Below are 18882 nucleotides of genomic sequence, written 5' to 3' on the forward strand. Positions count from 1 at the left end.
AACCCACACATAATAAATCAGTTGCTTTGAGGAAATCACAGACCATGATTTTAATAATTTTTAATGAGCATCTTCATCAAAAGATGCCTTAGAAAAATTGTCAAGCTTTAAAAATATAATTTTTTACTTCCTGTTGTTCCTATTGGCATGACTTCTCAGGATTGCATTCCATCAGCAGCCAAAGACTTCCAACCCCTAATCTAAAAATTGATGCAGGTTGCATTTTATGCCTGCAGCCATTCAGCTCCTCTCTCTTACCTATCTTTACCTTCCTGATGTATTTTGCAGACAGAAATCACACTCCTCCTCAGCTTATGCTCTGCTGTGTGAAAGAAGCTAATAGCCTTATATTTATTTTAAAATACATTTCATAACTGTAAAAATCAATGTACTGCCTCTTCTTGTAAGGAGGTACTGGCACAATAAGGAAAGCACAGCAGCAATGTAGTAAAGGTGACACACTTTATCTCTTCCCTCCCTGCCCCCTCCCCTCCCCCTCCATCTTTCTCTCCTCCAGTTTTTCTTCCTCCATACAAATACAGCTCAGGGAGTCTGTGTGCAGATCTGACACTATTTGTCAGCACCCAAACAAGCTGTAAAATAAATCACACAAGCTAATTTTAGTTCTGGCTGGCAAAGCCAACACTGCTGCTATCCATATACTAATGCCTGTAATTTGGCTCAGAGAAAAATGTTTTGGAGGCAGAATTGTTTAACTCCTTCAAAAGCAGTTGGCCAACTGGGGCTCAACAGGCTTCCAGCTGGCAAGGACACAAGGGATTCTGTTCTCCAGTCGAGGTACGTTGCTTCTGGATGGAGCCACATAAAATCCTGAATTTGATACGGGTTTTGTTGCAAACTTGGATCTGCCAGCAAACATTATAAGACTTCTGCCACTTTGCTCTAATTAATAACTGAAAACCACCAATTAACTCTAGCGCTGGAGATTTGATTCTTAGTTCAGTTATTTGCAGCATTGCTCACAGAAGCTACTGCATGCGTTAGGGCTCTGTGGTTTGGGGGCACTATGTTGTAGTAGCACTGAATCTTGTCTCAGCAAAATGCTGTAACTTATGATCTTTCTGGGTTTTGGTTTTTTTTTTTGGTTATTGTTTTGTTTTTTGTTTTTTAATTATTCTAGTACATAGTAAGCCATGTAAGTGATCATTTAATGGTACAAATATTATTGTAGTATAGATAATTTTAAAGTAGTTGTGGCAGTGCCCCATTTTCTGCTTCCCTCCCCCTGAATTCACATCTTCAGAGTCACTGTATGTTGAAAATACAGTAACTGCCAAGAAGACCAGAGGTATCCTGGGTTGCATGAAAAAAAGGAATTAAATTAAGGGAGGTGATTCTCCCCCTCTACCCTGCACTGGTGAGTCAACATCCAGAGTGCTGTATCCAGTTCCAGGCTCCTCAGTGAAAGAAAGATAAGGAACTTCTGGAGAGAGTCCAGTGGAGGGCCACAAAGATGGTTAGGGGCCTTCAGTATCTCTCTTATGAGGAAAGGCTGAGAGATCTGGGACTGCTCAGCCTGTAGAAGACAGAGAAGGGATCTTATCACTGTTGATAAATATCTGAAGAGCAGCAGTCAAGTGGACAGGACTGGACTCTTTTCAGTAGTGTGCAGCAACAGAACAAGGGGCAATAGGCACAAACTGAAATACAGGAATTTCCGTAAGAATACGGGGAAAAACTTTACTGTGAGGATGACAGAGCACTGGAACAGAGTGGTGGTGGAGTGTCCTTCTCTGGAGATAATTCAAGACCCACCCGGATGCTTTCCTGTGTGACCTGCTGTAGGGAACTGCTTTAGCACTGTGTTGGACTTGATGATCTCCATATGTCACAGAATCACAGAATCACAGGGTTGAAGGGAACCTCAAGGATGATGAGTCTCCAACCCCCCTGCCACAGGCAGGGCCACCAACCTCCCCATTTAAAACTAGACCAGGTTGCCCACGGCCTTATCCAACCTGGCCTTGAACACCTCCAGGGACGGGGCATCCACAGCCTCTCTGGGCAGCCTGTTCCAGCACCTCACCACTCTCTCTGTAAAGAATTTCCCCCTGACATCCAACCTAAATCTTCCCTCCCTCAACTTAAAAACATTTCCCCTTCTTCTGCAGTTATCAACCCTTTCAAAGAGTTGATTGCCCTCCTCTTAGTAGGGTCCTGTCCATTCCACCCCTACAATTCTGTTATGTGAAATATTTCCAGCACCTCCAGACACCGCTTTCTGAAAATCTTTTGTACAGTTTTCTCGAGGCACTGCAGACACATTTGTGCTGCACTAATCTCACTGCAGCCAGAGAGAACTAGCAGGAGCTTGGAACAAAAGGACAGACTTGGATGTCTGCACCTGGTTCACAGCAGGAACCCACGGCTGGTTTATGCTCCTACACTTTGAGATGTGAAGATTTGGCTGCTTTGTAAGACTGAGACAAGGGCTCGCCATCAGCACGTTGCACTTCAAACCGATGCTGGCTAAGGGCAGCAGGAGGCCGCGAGGCCGCAACCCAACTTCTGAGCTCAAGCACAGGCGAGCGGCCTCCACCGGACGAGACCACGAGGGCGCAAACCCGGGGGACGGCGGGGGGACACCGGAGCAGCGGAGGCGCTTCTCTCCGGCACCGAGGCTCTGCCGATGCCCCTCCGGGAAACACGCGGGCGGCTCCGCCGTGCTAGCCTCAAGAGCTCGCGGCATCAGCAGCGAGGACGCCGCAATCCGCCCCCCCGGCGTGATGCGGCAGGTGGTGCCGCCCGATGGTGGCGGCGGCGGTGCGAGGAGGCGAGGGGCGGCGGGGGCGCAGGTGAGCGCTCGCCGTGGTTTCTCCCCCCCTCCTCCGCGTCGCGCATTGCGTTTGTTTCCGGCGGGCGCCGCGCAGGTAACGGGCCGGGGCCGCACTGCCGCAGCCGCACGGCCTTTCCCCTCTTTGGCCCTCTGTCCTCTGTGCAGCGGGCGTTTCCGGCGAGCCCCGGCCCCGCGGTGGGCCCGTCCTTTTCCGCTCGCGGCTGTTAGCTCTGGAGCCGAGTGGAGGCGGCGCGGCCTCGCTGCGGTTGTGTCGCTGCCTTCTGCAGGGCAGCGCCGGCGGTTGTTTGCGGGCGCGTTTTGTGGCACGGGAGGGCTCGAATGCTGTCGGCTGCGCTCCGTGACCAGACGTGGGGGTGCGGAGCGGAGCTCCTGCCTGGTGCAGGGTTTCCGTCTGTGGAGCGTGTTTGTGCTCACGCGTGCGAGTTGCTGACATGATGCATAGCAAATACAACCGACTTGCTTGTTAAAGACTGATAATCAAAAGCCTGATAAATTAGGTTTTGAGAATTCTTAGCTATCAACAAAACCTGGCACTTTTCTTCTGCACTTTTTGAAGAATGAGAGGCACGCTGAAAATAAAAGGGAGCCTTTCGTAGTTGTATAAGAAAAGCAGTGAACAGGCTGGTTCCGGTGCTGGCAGTTTGTAATAAGCAGAGGCAATCGGCCATGTAAGCTTAAGCTTTGCTTGCCTGAGAACTATGCAGAATTCTTCCAAATTCAGTGACCTTATGTTTGTTTGTGATTTGTCCATTTGTTTAAGTTGTTTTACGCTATATCCATGAGAGATATTGTGCCCTTAAAGGAGCAGAAATGATCAGGCACAATTATATGTGTGTTTACTCATGATGTTGTCATCATAGCGTCACTATAGCATGTGCAGTTGATGCTTCAGCAATAATATTAAATAAAAAAAAAAAGTACAATTTCTAGAATTCTGGAGATGTTTAGGAGAAGACACGATGTGTGTTTGGGTGTATCTTGAAAGATGTTTCAGGTTTGTTGGGATATGTGTTTAGAAATAAGCCTGGTGTGCATTTTTAAGTTGGCTGAGACCTGTTGTTTTCTTTCAGATACCTCAGCTTGCAGTAGCAATGGAGGCAGCGTTGCAAACTATGTGGTAATTAAAAATAGACAAAACCATTCCTTGCAGTACAAGACACTTCCAATATTATTCAATGCCTCACATCTCAGAAGATGAAAAGGAGAATGGTTCTGGAAACAATGGAAACACTGAAAAGAAACCTGGGAAAGAATCCTCAGAAGCTTCTCTTCGTGATCCTATAAAGTCGTACTGCATCTCAGATGCCTCAACTGTTTCTTTGGTGTCCAGGGGAGATGGACATTACCCATGGGGATGTCCTGTGACTCATACACGAGAGAAATTTTATACCATTTGCTCAGACTATGCTTTTTTAAACAGAGTAACATCTATTTGTAAAAGCCCAAGTGCTTCAGTTAGTGCCTGCCTGTCAGGCAGTGCTGCCTTAAATGTTGGAAATAACACACCTAGCTTGCTGGGCATTCAAACTGGTGCTTCAGAGATAATCTACAGTGAAGATGCTAACTTGGAAACCTTGTCTGGCAGCCTTGGAAAGCTTCCGCTGGCATGGGAAATTGACAAATCAGAATTCAACAGCGTGACTGCGAATCATAAAAACAAAGCAGGTGAGATGGTGATGTGTGAGTGGTAGAGGAAGAGTTGCTTTTCAGAACTTGCTTGTGAAGGGGCATGGTTGAAACATGTATTTCTTGATGGAGTGCTACAGAGAGCCTGTACGTCATTTCAAACAACTTGCTCATCAGCAAAAGAGAGAGTGAGGTAGGAGGAGTGAAAGCCAAATGTAAGTGGCCATCAAACAAGACTGGTTTGTTCTTAACTGTGTGTGGTGGCTTTGGTGTCTCTGGTTAGTAGAATCTGATGAATTTTGCAGTGTTTATTTTTGCCTGTTAAATACAGTTTTGTCACTTGAATTGTTGCCAGGTACTGCAGAGGTATGCTTGGAAATTAAAGGTGTGCTTTATTCATTATAAGAAGTAAATGAGATCATTATAGGTATCTAGGAGAGCAGTTTGTTTCTGTAACAAAATTGTATATGTTTTGATTCTCTGTATGTATATGGTGTTAAGGAGCCAGTTCCATTACAACTGGCTTTACTGCCACCTGTGTTCTTTCTCTCAGATTGCAGCTGTGAATCAAGCACCCATATCTGCATGGTTTTCTTTGTTTTGTAATCCCTCTGCTTACTTACAGCTGCCTGTAGCTTCTTTTTTTTCCTTCTGTTTTTGTTCTGATGACTAGCTAGTTAAATAGCTGTGTTATCCACCTCATTGTGGATATCCACAGTTTAGCAAAACGTGAACATTTTTAGCAAATTTCTGTTGTATTTTAATGTGTACAAGTAGTATCATCAAATAAAATTAAGAAGCAATGATTACATCTTGCCAGATGGTTAATTTAGCCAAAAATAAAATACTTGTAGTGTGCTTTATTTGGATATGGTGGCTTCAGAATAAATTAAATACTTAAACTATTTTTTGCTGTTCCACTAACTTAGTGGCTTGAACAGGATGTATTATTCTTTCTGACTTTGCCCATAAGCTTTCATCAGAAAGAGTAGCTGGTTGTGAAAAGTAAAGTAAAAAAATATATATACTTTGGCTGTGAAAAGCAAATGTTTAATTATATTTTCCTATACATTTAATGTTATGTGATGGGAAGTTTGTGTTAGGCTGTCTGTTAGTCTGGCAACATATTTTCAGTTTTCAGAGAATGTGTTTCTGGGACAGCTGATGTAACTCAGAGAGTAATCAGATTGACTGCTTTCTCAGATTAGTTGAGCAGATCATTTTTAATTCTCTTAAAAAAAAAAAAAAAAAAAGTTTGTTATGTAGCAAATGGGTTCTTCAGTATTTACAGGCCCTTTGAAAGTCTTGATTGGCTATTTGACCCTTCATCAAAGTGTTTAGTCCCAGTTTGCAATTACACAGCCAGCATCTGTTGTTTGAGGTGCGTGCTATTTCTAACAGTACTTAAGGAATAGGGTATAAAAGGTAAGCAAGGTATTAATTTGTTTCTGAAATCTTCTTCACAGGCAACATGAAGAAACAAGTGGCAAAGAAAAAGTCCTCGGACAAAAAAAGCAAACAGTACAAGGAGTGCCCTCAGCTCTCTGCTCTTGAAGATGTGAAGGAAAGGAAAGTGTTGGACCTTCGAAGATGGTAGTATTTATGACATATATTTGAGATTATCCTCATGCAGTTTGTTGGTAAACACTGTTGCTTATTATCTAAAACATCTTAAAAATCTCTTAATTTTATTTTACTAGAAAGACTGCATAGACTGTGTGCGCTAAGCATGTGTACTCTAAATCTCATACTTTCTGAAAGAAGAAAAGAATGAGAGCTTCTCATCTGCAGAAATCCTAAAGCTTTTCTCATTTCTGTAAACAACTTTTTGTTTTAATATGGAATCAATTTATGTGGAAGTTAAGTGCTTAAAGCAATGCAGGTTTACTGGCAAGGTCAGGCAAAAACTAACTTTAAGTATAGTACTTTTTTTTCTTTTAAGTTTGAAATGCTAGGTAAAAATCTGTCAATTCTATACAGTCTTTGTATATTGTGTGAACACAGTTAATTTAATGAATTCATCTGGTTCTTACCATATGTCTCTTACATCAGGGAGTTGGAATTAGACTAGAGAATCTGCAACCCGGAATGTCATTTACTGGCAAATGGTTGGAAATGCAGTTTATTAAAAATTTGTATCTTTAGAAAACATATGTATAGAACCTGTTGTATATTCTTACAGGATCATTTGTACAGAACTTCTGTAGGGCTGTTAGAAATTTAGCTGCTTTTTATGAGATGGAGTAGTAATATTTGACAAGCATTAGTGAATTTATTAGTTGTTTGTTTTTTCCTGAAAGGATGTGCTTTTCTGTAGAAGTGAAGTAAAAGATTTAGTATAGCCTGGTCCCTCAATGGTATGGCACAAAGCAAAGAAGTTCACGTTGCTCATGTGTGTAACTGGATCAAGAATGTTTACTGATGCATTTGTTGTTGCTGTTGATTTAGGTATTGTATTAGTCGACCTCAGTACAAGACTTCTTGTGGAATTTCTTCATTAGTGTCTTGCTGGAATTTCTTGTATAGTACACTGGGGGCTGGCAGGTGAGTCACACATGGACACCCATTTTCCTCTAGGGAATCTAAAATGTGGTGTCAATTACTTTATTAAATAAAACTTTTTTTTTTTTTTTTTTTTTTTTCCCCTCAGCTTACCACCTATTACTCAAGAAGAAGCTTTGCATATATTGGGTTTTCAACCCCCATTTGAGGAGATTAGGTTTGGTCCCTTTACTGGAAATACAACTTTAATGAGGTATGCTCAGTTCTTCTGATGCAGCCAAATAGTTATTACATGGAAAACTAGCATGGTATAAACTAAATCATAAAACACCTAAAGATATAGAAGCAATTCATTTATTAAGAAAGGAAAGAAGTTGTGACTGGCGTATGTTAGATCGTAGAGCAGCAGAGCATACATGGGTGCTCTGAGAATGTGTGAAGAGTTTTTATAATAGCTGTTATCTATGATGTGATGTTACACAGATATGAGAACATAAATTAAAATGTTTAATTTTTTTTAATTCAGTTTGATTAGTGGATGTGCTTCAGTGAATACAATTCCCTGGTTAGGAAATTTATTGGCTCTCATTTTCCTGTTTTTGAAAATGCTTGTTAAGTGCTTATTGGTATCATTAAAACAGCCTGAAATGACACTTGTTTTAATAGTAGCTTTATGTAAAAAATAAAACTGAGACTTCAAAATGAGCTGAGTTAATTTGTTCCTTTGCTGCAGCAGAACTCTTCAGGATGAGTTTGAGGGGGAAAGATAGGGCTGAAGTCACAGAAGTCCTGGACTTTTAAGTTCTCTTATTTCTGCTCTGCTGCTTTCTGATCTTGAGGAATAAGGTCTAAAATCTATGCCCTTTCTTTGTTTTATGGAACTCAGAAAATCTTTTACAATTAAATAAGACTATGAGATTTGAACGTCTTGAAAAGGCCTTGGTGTGTTACCCACATGCCAAAGACTGAAAATTTTTTGTGTAAGATTGAAAAATTTTGCAGTTTTCTTAATAGGTCTGTGAATCATATTTCATCTAGTTGATATTCTTTAAAGGCAGTGTGTATGATTTGTCACAGAATGTGGGTGCTGGATTTGAAAACGTGGCAGCAGTCTGTTCTTAAATAGTGGCATACTGTCTAGATTATTGAAGTGTCGTGAGAACTTCCTTCTCTGACTGAGAAGACTCAGACCCAGTTTTTTTTTTTGTTTTTTTTTTTTTAATCTCTTAGGAATATGTCAATCCTTACAGAACAAGCTTATAGTACATTCTGTCACTTTATGTTAACAGTCTGTACAGCAGAAAGTGTAACTTGGTGTTCTTCTTTCTTTTTGCCTTTGAGTGCCCTAAATGCTACAGAAAAGCACTTTTTTAGTGTTTTTTCCCAGACAAATAATTTTTAAACATATGGCTGACTGGAAAACAGGAGGGCTGAGAGACAAACCCATCCTAACATAATTTTATGATTGAGATATTATCTTGAGGGAATATAAATTTGAATCCTCTAGCGTTGCAAGATGAAGTGAATATCTGAGACAGACCTGCTGTCGCTTGCTGTTGTGAGGAGTTCTGGCACTGGACTCATGTAATGCTTTGGGAACATGACAGAAGCCCAGTGTGATATGCAGGAAGTCCTACTGAAGTCTCTTGTCTTCTAATGTTTTAGAAGATTCCCACTGTGTGCCTTACAAATCATGGCTGGAACTTGGCAATACAGAGGTTGGGCCTTTCTGAAGGCTGAATAACTGAAAATTAGGTGCAACTGGCACGAACAGAATAGGGCTAACATTTCTAAATCCAATGCTTTGCTAATTATGCGTTCCATAAAGGGTCTGAAAAAGCAAAGGAGAAAGCTCTCAGTATTTATTTACCTTCCTAGAATGATTTGTTTGTGTTGTGGTAATTTGCAGTCCATACACTAGTGTTACAGGTACTTAGTAGCACCCTGTAACTTCTTTTCTAAACTGTCAAGCAGGGAAGTGAGGAAAAGATAAAATTTGCATTTAACAACTCTTGAGTTACTGCAATCTTTAAACTTATTGTTTCAGATGGTTTAGGCAAATAAATGATCACTTCCATATCAAGGGTTGCTCATATGTTCTTTATAAACCTCATGGAAAGAACAAGACAGCTGGAGAAACTGGTAAGTAGCTAATCCTAAAGCATTCACCTTACTGTATCTAAATTGAAAAAAAATCTGCAATGTACTGCATTTGGCAGGGCAAATTATTTAGTGCTTCTGTTTCAGGTAAGCTATCAAATATCCTGTCTGTAGAATTTTAAAGTAGCCAGGTTTCCTGGCTGTGTTTTCTGTAATACTGGAGAAGCAGCAATTTTTTAATTATTATTTCAACATTTTAGAAATCTCTGTATAAAAATTTAGAATGTACAGCATCAGAGTATTAATATAATAACTAAATTAAACGTTTTGTACTTCTAAAAATAATTTCCTGAAGTTGTATTCATTGATAGTGATGGTTGTATACCATGATAATGATAGGACAAGGGCGAATTGTTTTAAACTAAGACATTGGAAATTTAGGTTAGATATTCTGAAGAGATTTTTCACTCTGAGAGGTGGTATGATTTTGGTGTATTTACAGACTATATATTCCATTTCCTTAGCACAGTCTGTGGCAGATGTTAACTTTTTTGTGCCAAGACAGAAATAAAACACTAGGTCAGAAGTTTTGAATCAACGTTATTTTGCATGTCCCTGTCAGAGCACATACTCTAATTTAAAATAAGTGATGTAACTATTTTGTAGTAGGAAGTACAACTTTGTTGTTGCTGAATATGCTATGCTGGATCGAAAGCACTCTGAGCTGTAACATCAACTTTCTTTTGTAGCTGTGGGGGCCCTTGCAAAGCTAACGCGTGGACTGAAAGATGAATCAATGGCCTACATCTACCATTGCCAAAACCACTATTTTTGTCCAATTGGATTTGAAGCAACCCCAGTAAAAGCTAGTAAAGCATATAGGTAAGATTGGATGCTTATACTTATTTTAGTGGAGAAATGTACAGAAAAACTTACTGCAAGTTGATACCAGTTTTCTCTTTTAATGGTATTGTGTATGTTGTGAAAACATTTGTGTCCGAACTAGCAAAACACTGTATTCTTAAATAAATGATTTAAAGCTAAAAACAACTGAGCAAGCTAGACTGAGAAAACTTAAACAAAAACCATCAGTGGTAGTTAGAAGCCACTTAAAGATGTCTATATGTATGGAATAGTTATTTACAGGAAGGACAATTAGCAAGTCTGAAAAAAAAAAACCCAAAAACAACAGACTTAAAAGCAAGGTGAAAGTGCATATATGACTTAGGGACTAGAAGTAAAAAGCTTTGAAGTGGTACTAATCCATTGTGGAGCAGACATGATGAAATCTGCAAGTGCTGAAACAAATATTTGTTTATTTTGAGAACAGGGGATCTTGTAGTACTGCACTATTGTGCTTATGTATGTTTGCAGTGTTGACTAAGAACGGTGACAAAATTAGAGTGTAAAACTTAGAAAAATAAGTAAAACTTCCTGAATAATTTGTTACCAAGAATCTTGAAAAGAGGGATGATGAGAAGCTTGAAGAAATTTCTGTCATAGTATGTTTGGCTTTTATAAATGACTACTGTAGTGCTGAAACACTTCTTGAAGAGAAGGGAAAATGTAATATGACAATTGTTTTAGAATAAAAATATGATTTTAATTTCAGATTTGTCAGTAATTTGACATTGCTCAGGATAAAATAGTGGAACAATCAGTATGAGTTTAAGTTATATATAGGTTTAAATGGAAAATGATGGCACTGAAATTCATACTTACATTAGGTTAAATTCTGTGTAAAACCACAAATTTCCTCAAGATTGACATTTTTCAGCCCTAGTGAACTTCATCTGAGACTCTGTAATGTTATTAACTTGCTACTTTATGGTATACTGAGAGTAGTTTTTCTTCTTTGTGCATCATTTACAGAATCATATTCAAATTGCTATTCCTGTCTCTAAGTTGTGGTTGTCTCTGGTTGTGAACAGTATGTGTCAGAGGTTTTCTTGATGCACTTTATCAAGGTTCATCTGCTGATCAGTATTTAGTAATGGTATCAATGGGCATAAGAAAACAATCTCTGAGAAAATTAGCAGATCCCAATAGCAGGAAATAAGATGTAATGAAGAGTGTAAGTCACTGGTGTGAGGTGAGCCTCAGTCTTGTACTTTGCTTACCAGCCAGTCTGTGATTTGGCTGTGTTGAAATATGTAGTGTCATGTCAGGAAATGAAGAAATGTTAACTCTGCTTTTAGAATTTAGAGTGGTAGCTGTATGGGTGCAATAAAGCATAATCACCTGAATCTACTCTGTTCCCAATGTAAGGCTGTAACCAAGGGATTAATGAAAATTTCTATAGTCATAGAGCTGAAAAAGACCACTGAGATCATCTAGTTCAACTGGTGACCCATCATCATCACGTCCTCTAAACCATGTGCCTCAGGGATGGTGATTCCACCACTACCCAGGGCAGCCTGTTCCAATGGCTCACTACTTCTTTGGAGAATAAATTTCTCCCAGTATCCAACCTGAAACTTCCTTGGTGTAACTTGAGGCCATTACTTCTCATTCTATCACTGTTACCTAGGAGAAGAGGCCGATCCCCATCTTGCTACACCCTCCTTTCAGGTAACTTTATAGAGTGATGGTGCCTCCCCTGAGCCTCCTCCAGACTAAACAATCCCAATTCCCACACATGTTCCTTTCGAGTCTTGATCTCTGTACCCTTCACAGCTTCATTGCCCTTCTCTGGTCGTACTCTGGGGTAGATGTCTTCCTTGTAGTGAGGGACCCAAAACTGAACGTAGCACTCGAGGTGTAGCTTCAGTAATGCTGAGTAGAGAGGGACAGCCACCTCCCTAGTCTTGCTGGCTTATCTATTTCTGATGCAAGCCAGGATGCTGTAGGCCTTCTTGGCCACCTGGGAACACTTCTGGCTCATGTTCATCTGGCTATCAACACCCCCAGGTCCATTTCTTCCACACAGCCTTCCAGCCGCTCTGCCCCAAGCCCAGAGCATTGCAGGGGGTTGCTGTGACCAAAGTGCAGGACCCAGCACACGGTCATGTTGAAGCTCATACAATTAGCCTCAGCCTGTTGATCCTGTATTTCTAGATTCATCTGTAGGGCCTTCCTATTCTTGGGTAGATCAACACTTCTTCCCAACTTGCTGCCATTTGCAGGCTTTCTAAGACTGCATTCAATTCCCTCATCAGTATATGAACAAAAGAGTATATAAGGTGGTTGTGGGCTTTTTTCCATGCTTTTATTTTTACTTTTTTTTTAATTGAGGTTTCATACACTGACATGCTATGTGGTGACAAGGGTGGCCCAGTTTGAAGTTCAGCACGTTAATCTACTTAAGATTACTAAACAGTTAATGACTTGCTTACTCCATCACTTACTAAGAGTATGCACTGGAAGAACAAAGGAGTTAAAGTAATAAATAAAATGTGCAAATTAGATTGAAAGTGCAGTTAAAAAAAAAAAAGTGGTGTGATCCAGTGAGTGGAAATTTCTGATGCCTTGTAAATCTAGTTTGAATTTATGTTGCTTAGTAGTGAACAAAAGCAGTATAGTATTTTACCCATGATTGAAATGGATTCTCAGTCACTACTGTTATTATTTTTAAGTCAGTATTGGATTTCTTTTTCTTAACAACAGATCTCTCCTAAAGGTGTAATATGAAGTAATGAATTCAAGGAGCTTTTACAGTCTTATTTTAGGCTGGGGCTCAAACCATAGGAGCATCCTGTTTTCTTTCTGTCTTCTAACATCTTGCTCTGAAAAATCTTGTTAGTACCCCAGAGGTGCTGGCATTAGATTTGGTAGTAATTCTTGTATACTTTTTGCTAGTTATATAACTAGAAAAGGTTTTTCTAGTTATAGAAAAACTTTTGATTAACTGTAATACTAAGAGACCTTTAAGCTTAAAGTGAAATGGGTAGATAGATTTCTAGGCTGAGCTTAGAAGACAGTTCTTAGGTCAACCATAGACTTCCTATGATCTTAGGTTGCTGGATTTGGACTCAGGAGACCTGGGTTCGGTTCCCAGTTCAACCACAGACTTCCGTTGTGATTTTAGGTAAGTCAATCTATCCTGTGTCTCAGTTTACCAGGTGTGGGATGATGGAGTACATTGTTACTTTACAGGGAATGTTAGGAATAAGTAAGCAAATAGTTGCAAGCAGTAAGGCCATATACTGTTTATTACCTAGGCAGGAAAAATGTCAGCTTTTGTTACTGTTGAAACTGAAGTACCTTTTCATTGGATAATTACACACAGGAAGTCACAGGGCTATGTATGTGACCTGTCTGCCCTAATGCCTGTCACGAACTTTTCCCGAAACAGTTACTACAGGCCATGAATTTCTGGAAAGTTGCTTGCAAATGTGAATTAGTATCAGTTGAGGGCTTGGTTTGCTTTGTTTTTATACATTAGGCGTTCAGGATAAAGTGACTAACATTAGGAGTTATTTTCCTGTATGTTGCCCTATTTCTTTTAATAATAACTGTTAGAGGGGCTGTAGTTTAAAAATGGTGGAAGGAGCTAATTGATGGCTCTGTCAAAACTGGGGGGTAAAGTGTTTGTTCCCCTCTCACATGGCTTTTCACAACTCTTACTTGTATTCTTGTACGTATGTTTATATTTAGATCTTACCCTAGATTGCCTTTCAACTAAGTAAAGCAATTTTGAAGATCTGTCTTTTCTCTGAATAGTAAGCAGTAGTATTTCTGTCTTGCTTAGATATATATAACATCTTTGTAATTTATATGGATATTTTAATCTTTCTTCCTTTTTAGTATGCACAGTAAGTCTTACTAGCATTATATGTTCTATTGAACAGAGGTCGTGTTTTGCAGCAAGAAGTAGAATACTGGATCTTAATTGGAGAGCCGAGCAGAAAACATCCAACAATACACTGTAAAAGGTATGTTATTTCATAAGAATTTTTAAGTTAGGCATTTTTAAAGAGCAAGGAATTTGTATGTATCTCCTAAGGGCCACTAACAGACTTTTCTGCTGAGTTCATTTCTACTGAATGAATATACTGTAGTTTTAAGAGAAGCGGTTGCTTTAATGGGAAGCTTCATCTTGACTTCAGGGCTAGCTTTGCAATTTTAGATGTGGCAGGACAGAGGAAAACCAAAGTTTGTTTCTCTTAGATGTGACAGCATATTAGTCAGGCAGAGAAGACACATAATGTGCCTGCAATCATATCAGATGTGATTTATAAGCCGTGTGAACCTTGACTGAGCACTGGATGTCTCAAGATCTAGTTTAGATGTAGGTACAGCCTGTAATCTGCTGCATCATTAGTTTATACATACATAAAACCAATATATTCATGGTGAGGTCTCGTTCGTAAGAAGTTGGTGAGTAAACTAGTTGCACAGACTAGGACAGCTAGAGGGTTCTGTATTGAAGTTTCCTTGATTTAATTTATCATGGCAAATGTAACTGTTAAACAGTTTTCTCAGCTTTATTTGATGTTCTGTTTTGTAGAGCTTAGTATTAATATCTGGAAGGGTAGAACAGTGCAAAAGAATAGTATTTCTCAGGAAAGAAGTTCCTTAGCCAAAACAAAAATTTTAACAAAAATGCTCTGCCATGCAGGCCAGTTTATTATGCAGTAGGGTTTTTTTTTTAATAAATTAGGAAAAGAATTGCTGGGAGGGCAAGGAAGTCACAGAACTACTTTTTCTTTTCTTCATTCTCTCAATTATTTTGAAAGATTATTTGAAAGAGCTTATCTGATATAGACAGACAGATCAATCTGAGTACCTAAAACTCAGTTTGTCTTTTTCTTGGTTTGTGATGTGACTGTCCACAATTGTGAATAGTTGTATGTTTTGGACTGCTGAGATTAAGTGCAACAAAACAAAAAATCACACTATGTATGTGTTTCCTTTATTGAGAAGCATAATCCTATGCATCCTGCTGACAAACATTGTCCTGTGGTGTATGAACTACAAATGGGAAATGCAAACTCATGTAATACAATAGATGTCACCATGGTAAAAACCAGTAATTCCTCAGTCCCACCAAGAGCTAGCAAAAAGTTCTGTGTATTAGGTAGGATGGGGAAAAAGGTTGGGACAGAAATCTGTTTTCTGAACTTGGAAGGTGATATAAAAGAGAAATGTGTAATTTGATGTTTGAAGAACTGAAAAAGTGATATATAGACATAAAGATGTGTAAAATACAGGGATATTTATTTGCGCTGGTCTAGAAAGAGCTATGAAATTGTGAAGAGCTGAGTAGATGGGGAATGATTGAATTAGAGGTGGGACTTGAACAGAATGGAAGTGTGGGTAACGGGTAAAACTGTCTAGTAGAAACATTTGATGGATGAGGAAAACAAGGATTTGACTGAAATGCAATGCAACAGCAAAAGGTATGGTACAGTAAAAGGAACTTTTCTCTTTGCCAAAAGTACATTTAGCTTCTTCCTTTCAAAAGTTGATGAGTTGGCAAGCAACACAACAAATGACTTTTGATGCAATTATTCGTTTTGGAAGCTATTAACTAAGAGCAATACAATATCTGTGAATGCTTCAATTTAAAAAAATTAAGTTTTTATATCTAACTTGATGTCTCCAATACAGAGGTGTTTATATTTTACACATTTGTTTATCTTTAAATTCCTTGTGAGACTGTTTAAAACCTCAGATTTCTATTCTTCTGTGTGTAAAGGAGGTGCATGGTTTTGAGGCTTCAAATTCTCAGCAGAGTAGTAATCTTATTTTGTAGGTGGGCAGATATTGTCACTGACCTAAACACCCAAAATCCGGAGTACCTAGATATTCGACACCTAGAGAGAGGACTGCAGCATCGGAAAACAAAGAAGGTAAGGTAAATGCTATTTAGAAGGAAGAAAATTTGTGATAAATTTTGGCAAACCTGTTCATACTTGAGCAGTTAAAAACTTTTTATGAAGTGATTGCAGAAGGAAAAAGTCAAGTGTGTGTACTCACATGCAGTCATGAATGTTTACTTGCAGAACAAGACATGATTTAACAGTAACCTGGCATATGCTAGGCTGTCTGCCTATACCATATATTTGGTAAAAATATTTAACCTTTGTTGGCTTAAAATTAAGCTGCAGCAAGTATGGAAATATTCTACAGATAAATTATAGACTGATCCTCTGAATCCTCTTGATGCTACATGTAGTCTGGAAAGAAAATACGGTAGAGTATCAGACAGAAGAATGCACGTGCATCTGTTAACTTTATTTATTGTTATGTATTATTTATGTATCATAACTATATATATTACTGTATTTCTTTCTATAGATAAGCTTCTATCTTGTATGTGGGAGAGGGGACTCTATTCTTAATTTGCAGGTTGAAAGTCTGACATAATATGCTGGAGAGATTACTTGAAATGTGGTGATATGGAAGATGGTGTCAGCATGATGACAAGAGAACAGAACAGACAATTTGTGTGAAGATGGCTGGAAAATAAAAACACTAACAGAACATAGGTTGTGTTAGCGATAGTTTGTACTAAACCATGAAGAATAAAATGGATTATTTAAAAAGATAATAAAGAAAACAGATGAATCAAAGACTGACCAAGGCTGGAATACGCCTCCAGGATCATCTAGTCCAACTGTCCACCTACCACCAATATTTTGGCACTAAAACAGTAATACGTCTAAACATTTCTTGAACACTTCCAGGGATGGTGACTCAACTGCCCATTCCAGCACCTCTGGGAAATTATCAGAATTGATTGAGCAAAGTTTTTTGTTTTGTGGGTATGCTTTTGTGTTGCTATAGTTGTTGGTTTGTTTGTTGCTAATTGATTGATTGATTTTTAAAGAATTCTGTTACCTGAGAAGATCTTTATTTCAAATATCTACTTAAGCACGAAAGCACATTTGTAATTTATAACAAAGAACTTTTTAAATTTTGTTAGGTTGGAGGAAATCTTCATTGCATCATCGCCTTTCAGAGACTTAACTGGCAAAGATTTGGTCCTTGGAATATTCCATTTGGAAGTGTCAGACAGGATAAGCAATCCCTAACACAAGGACAAGGTATTGCCAAATCTGAAAGTGAAGACAATATCTCTAAAAAACAACATGGACGACTGGGTCGATCTTTCAGTGCTGGTTTCCATCCAGAGTCTACGTGGAAAAAATCTAGTCTTCGTGAGAGAAGGAACAGCGGGTATCAGAGCTATAATGATTATGATGGAGATGATTAGAATGAACTTCAGGTAATAGAGTTTATACATCGAGGTCAGTTTTAATCAACACAGAGTAGGGGTTTATTAGTCCTAGGATACATATGAATAGAAAATATGGTATAAAATACAGCTTTGTAATCCTTAGATCAGTTATGAATTATATGGTTGCAGTGGATGGCATCTGATACATGAACTGACAGATAAGCACAGATTATTGTACTTTTGTAATCAAAAGCAGATATGACAGCTAAATCAATCACTTACTTTGAAATGACTATATTATATCCTGATCTGTGAGAATAAAACAGCAGATTGAAATTAGCCAGTGCAACAGATTTCATTGAAAATACTTGATATTCAGAAGCATGAAAATGTACTATATGACTTTATAAAAAGGCTTATACTGCATATGGTATAAGGATAAAAGTAAACATTTGCCTTCCTTTTTAGCATTCCATTTTGTTAAGGCTGCTGATACCCAGTGAAAAGAAAGAAATTACATAGGTTAGAAAACCTTGTCAGATTAACAAAATGAATGTATATTCTCAATCTAGTTGTCAGTAGAATTCTCTGAGTCAGATAGTAGTGTTTTGTAGGTAGATCCCAGTTACTTTTCCCATAGTGAGATACCTGTTTTAGACTGAGAAGAATTGCTGGTGGCAAGGAAGGTTCGAAGAGGGTCATTTACTGCTTTTGCTCTGTGGATACAGTAGCAGGTTTCCTATCCTGTGAGCTCTGGTGAGCAGTGACTGTGTAACGCAAACTTGTGAAAATCAGTTTTATAAAGCTGCATTTAACCTGAGCCCAATGAGCTGGCTGAACAGAGTGTTCTGCTGGCAATTCTTTTCCTTGTTCAGTCTTAAAACTGCTGCTGTTTTTGTGCTGCTCTCTTAATTTTGTATGAAGGTGATGCAAGTGCCCAAAACTGCTGGCAGCCCTTATGATATACCTCTATGCCAGCAAACAATCCATGTCTTTTCGGGTGTCCACGTGCAGTCTTTTTTTTTTCTTTTTTTTTTTTTTCCTTTCTGGTTTATTCAATTGTTTGCCCAAATGCATCTCGATGGTTGTAACTTTGTGTGCAGACATTCATACCTGCTCAAGGATTTTTATTTTTTACATAAAATGATTTGTCATGTAATGCAGGGTTTTTGTAGGTTGATGCTATTGTTAACCAAAAATGGGAGGGAGACTTTTGGACTTCTGTTCATTCAATAAAATTTGTTTTCTATTTTGTCTTGTTTCTTTTATCTTGGTAAGATACGTTGATGGAAGACTTTCAGGAAAATAGGTAAATGAAGGACTGGATTAGCATACAGAATCATTAAGGTTGGAAAGGACTTGCAAGATCATGAAATCCAACCACCAGTCTGCATGCTGGTGGGAGACGCACAGTTCTTGAGTGCCTTCAGGGACGGTGACTCCACCACCTCCCAGGGCAGCCTCTGCCTGCACCTCACCACTCTTCCTAAGAATTTATTCCTTCTTTCCAGCCTGTTTAGCTGACTAACCCTGGGGTCAGGACCGCTTTGCATGCTCAGAAGGCTGCATACCCTTCTGCTACTTAGCATCCTACAGCTTTCAAGCTGACGGTTGAACAAAGCTCTTGAAAACGTAGGCGCTTTCCAGGTGAAAACTTCTGCAAGCTGAATTTGGATGGGGAATTTAACGCTTTAAAAGGTTGAGCTCCCTC

The 18882-nt window shown here is 39.0% G+C and overlaps 1 protein-coding gene across 1 annotated transcript; it reads left to right on the forward strand.

The window, feature by feature from the left end:
* Positions 1–3993: 3993 nt before the first annotated feature.
* On the forward strand, positions 3994–17207 carry BIVM (basic, immunoglobulin-like variable motif containing; the record flags this gene model as incomplete). The annotated part of the gene is made up of 9 exons (XM_079539814.1): positions 3994–4483; positions 5911–6037; positions 6893–6988; positions 7095–7199; positions 8994–9088; positions 9796–9928; positions 13837–13920; positions 15744–15840; positions 16917–17207. The coding sequence occupies 9 exons, from the start codon at positions 3994–3996 to the stop codon at positions 17205–17207; spliced, it is 1518 nt and encodes a 505-aa protein (XP_079395940.1).
* Between the last annotated feature and the right edge of the window lie 1675 nt (positions 17208–18882).

Source organism: Tetrao urogallus, assembly GCF_951394365.1.
Source record: "Tetrao urogallus genome assembly, chromosome: 1".
In the NCBI taxonomy this organism is placed as follows: domain Eukaryota; kingdom Metazoa; phylum Chordata; class Aves; order Galliformes; family Phasianidae; genus Tetrao; species Tetrao urogallus.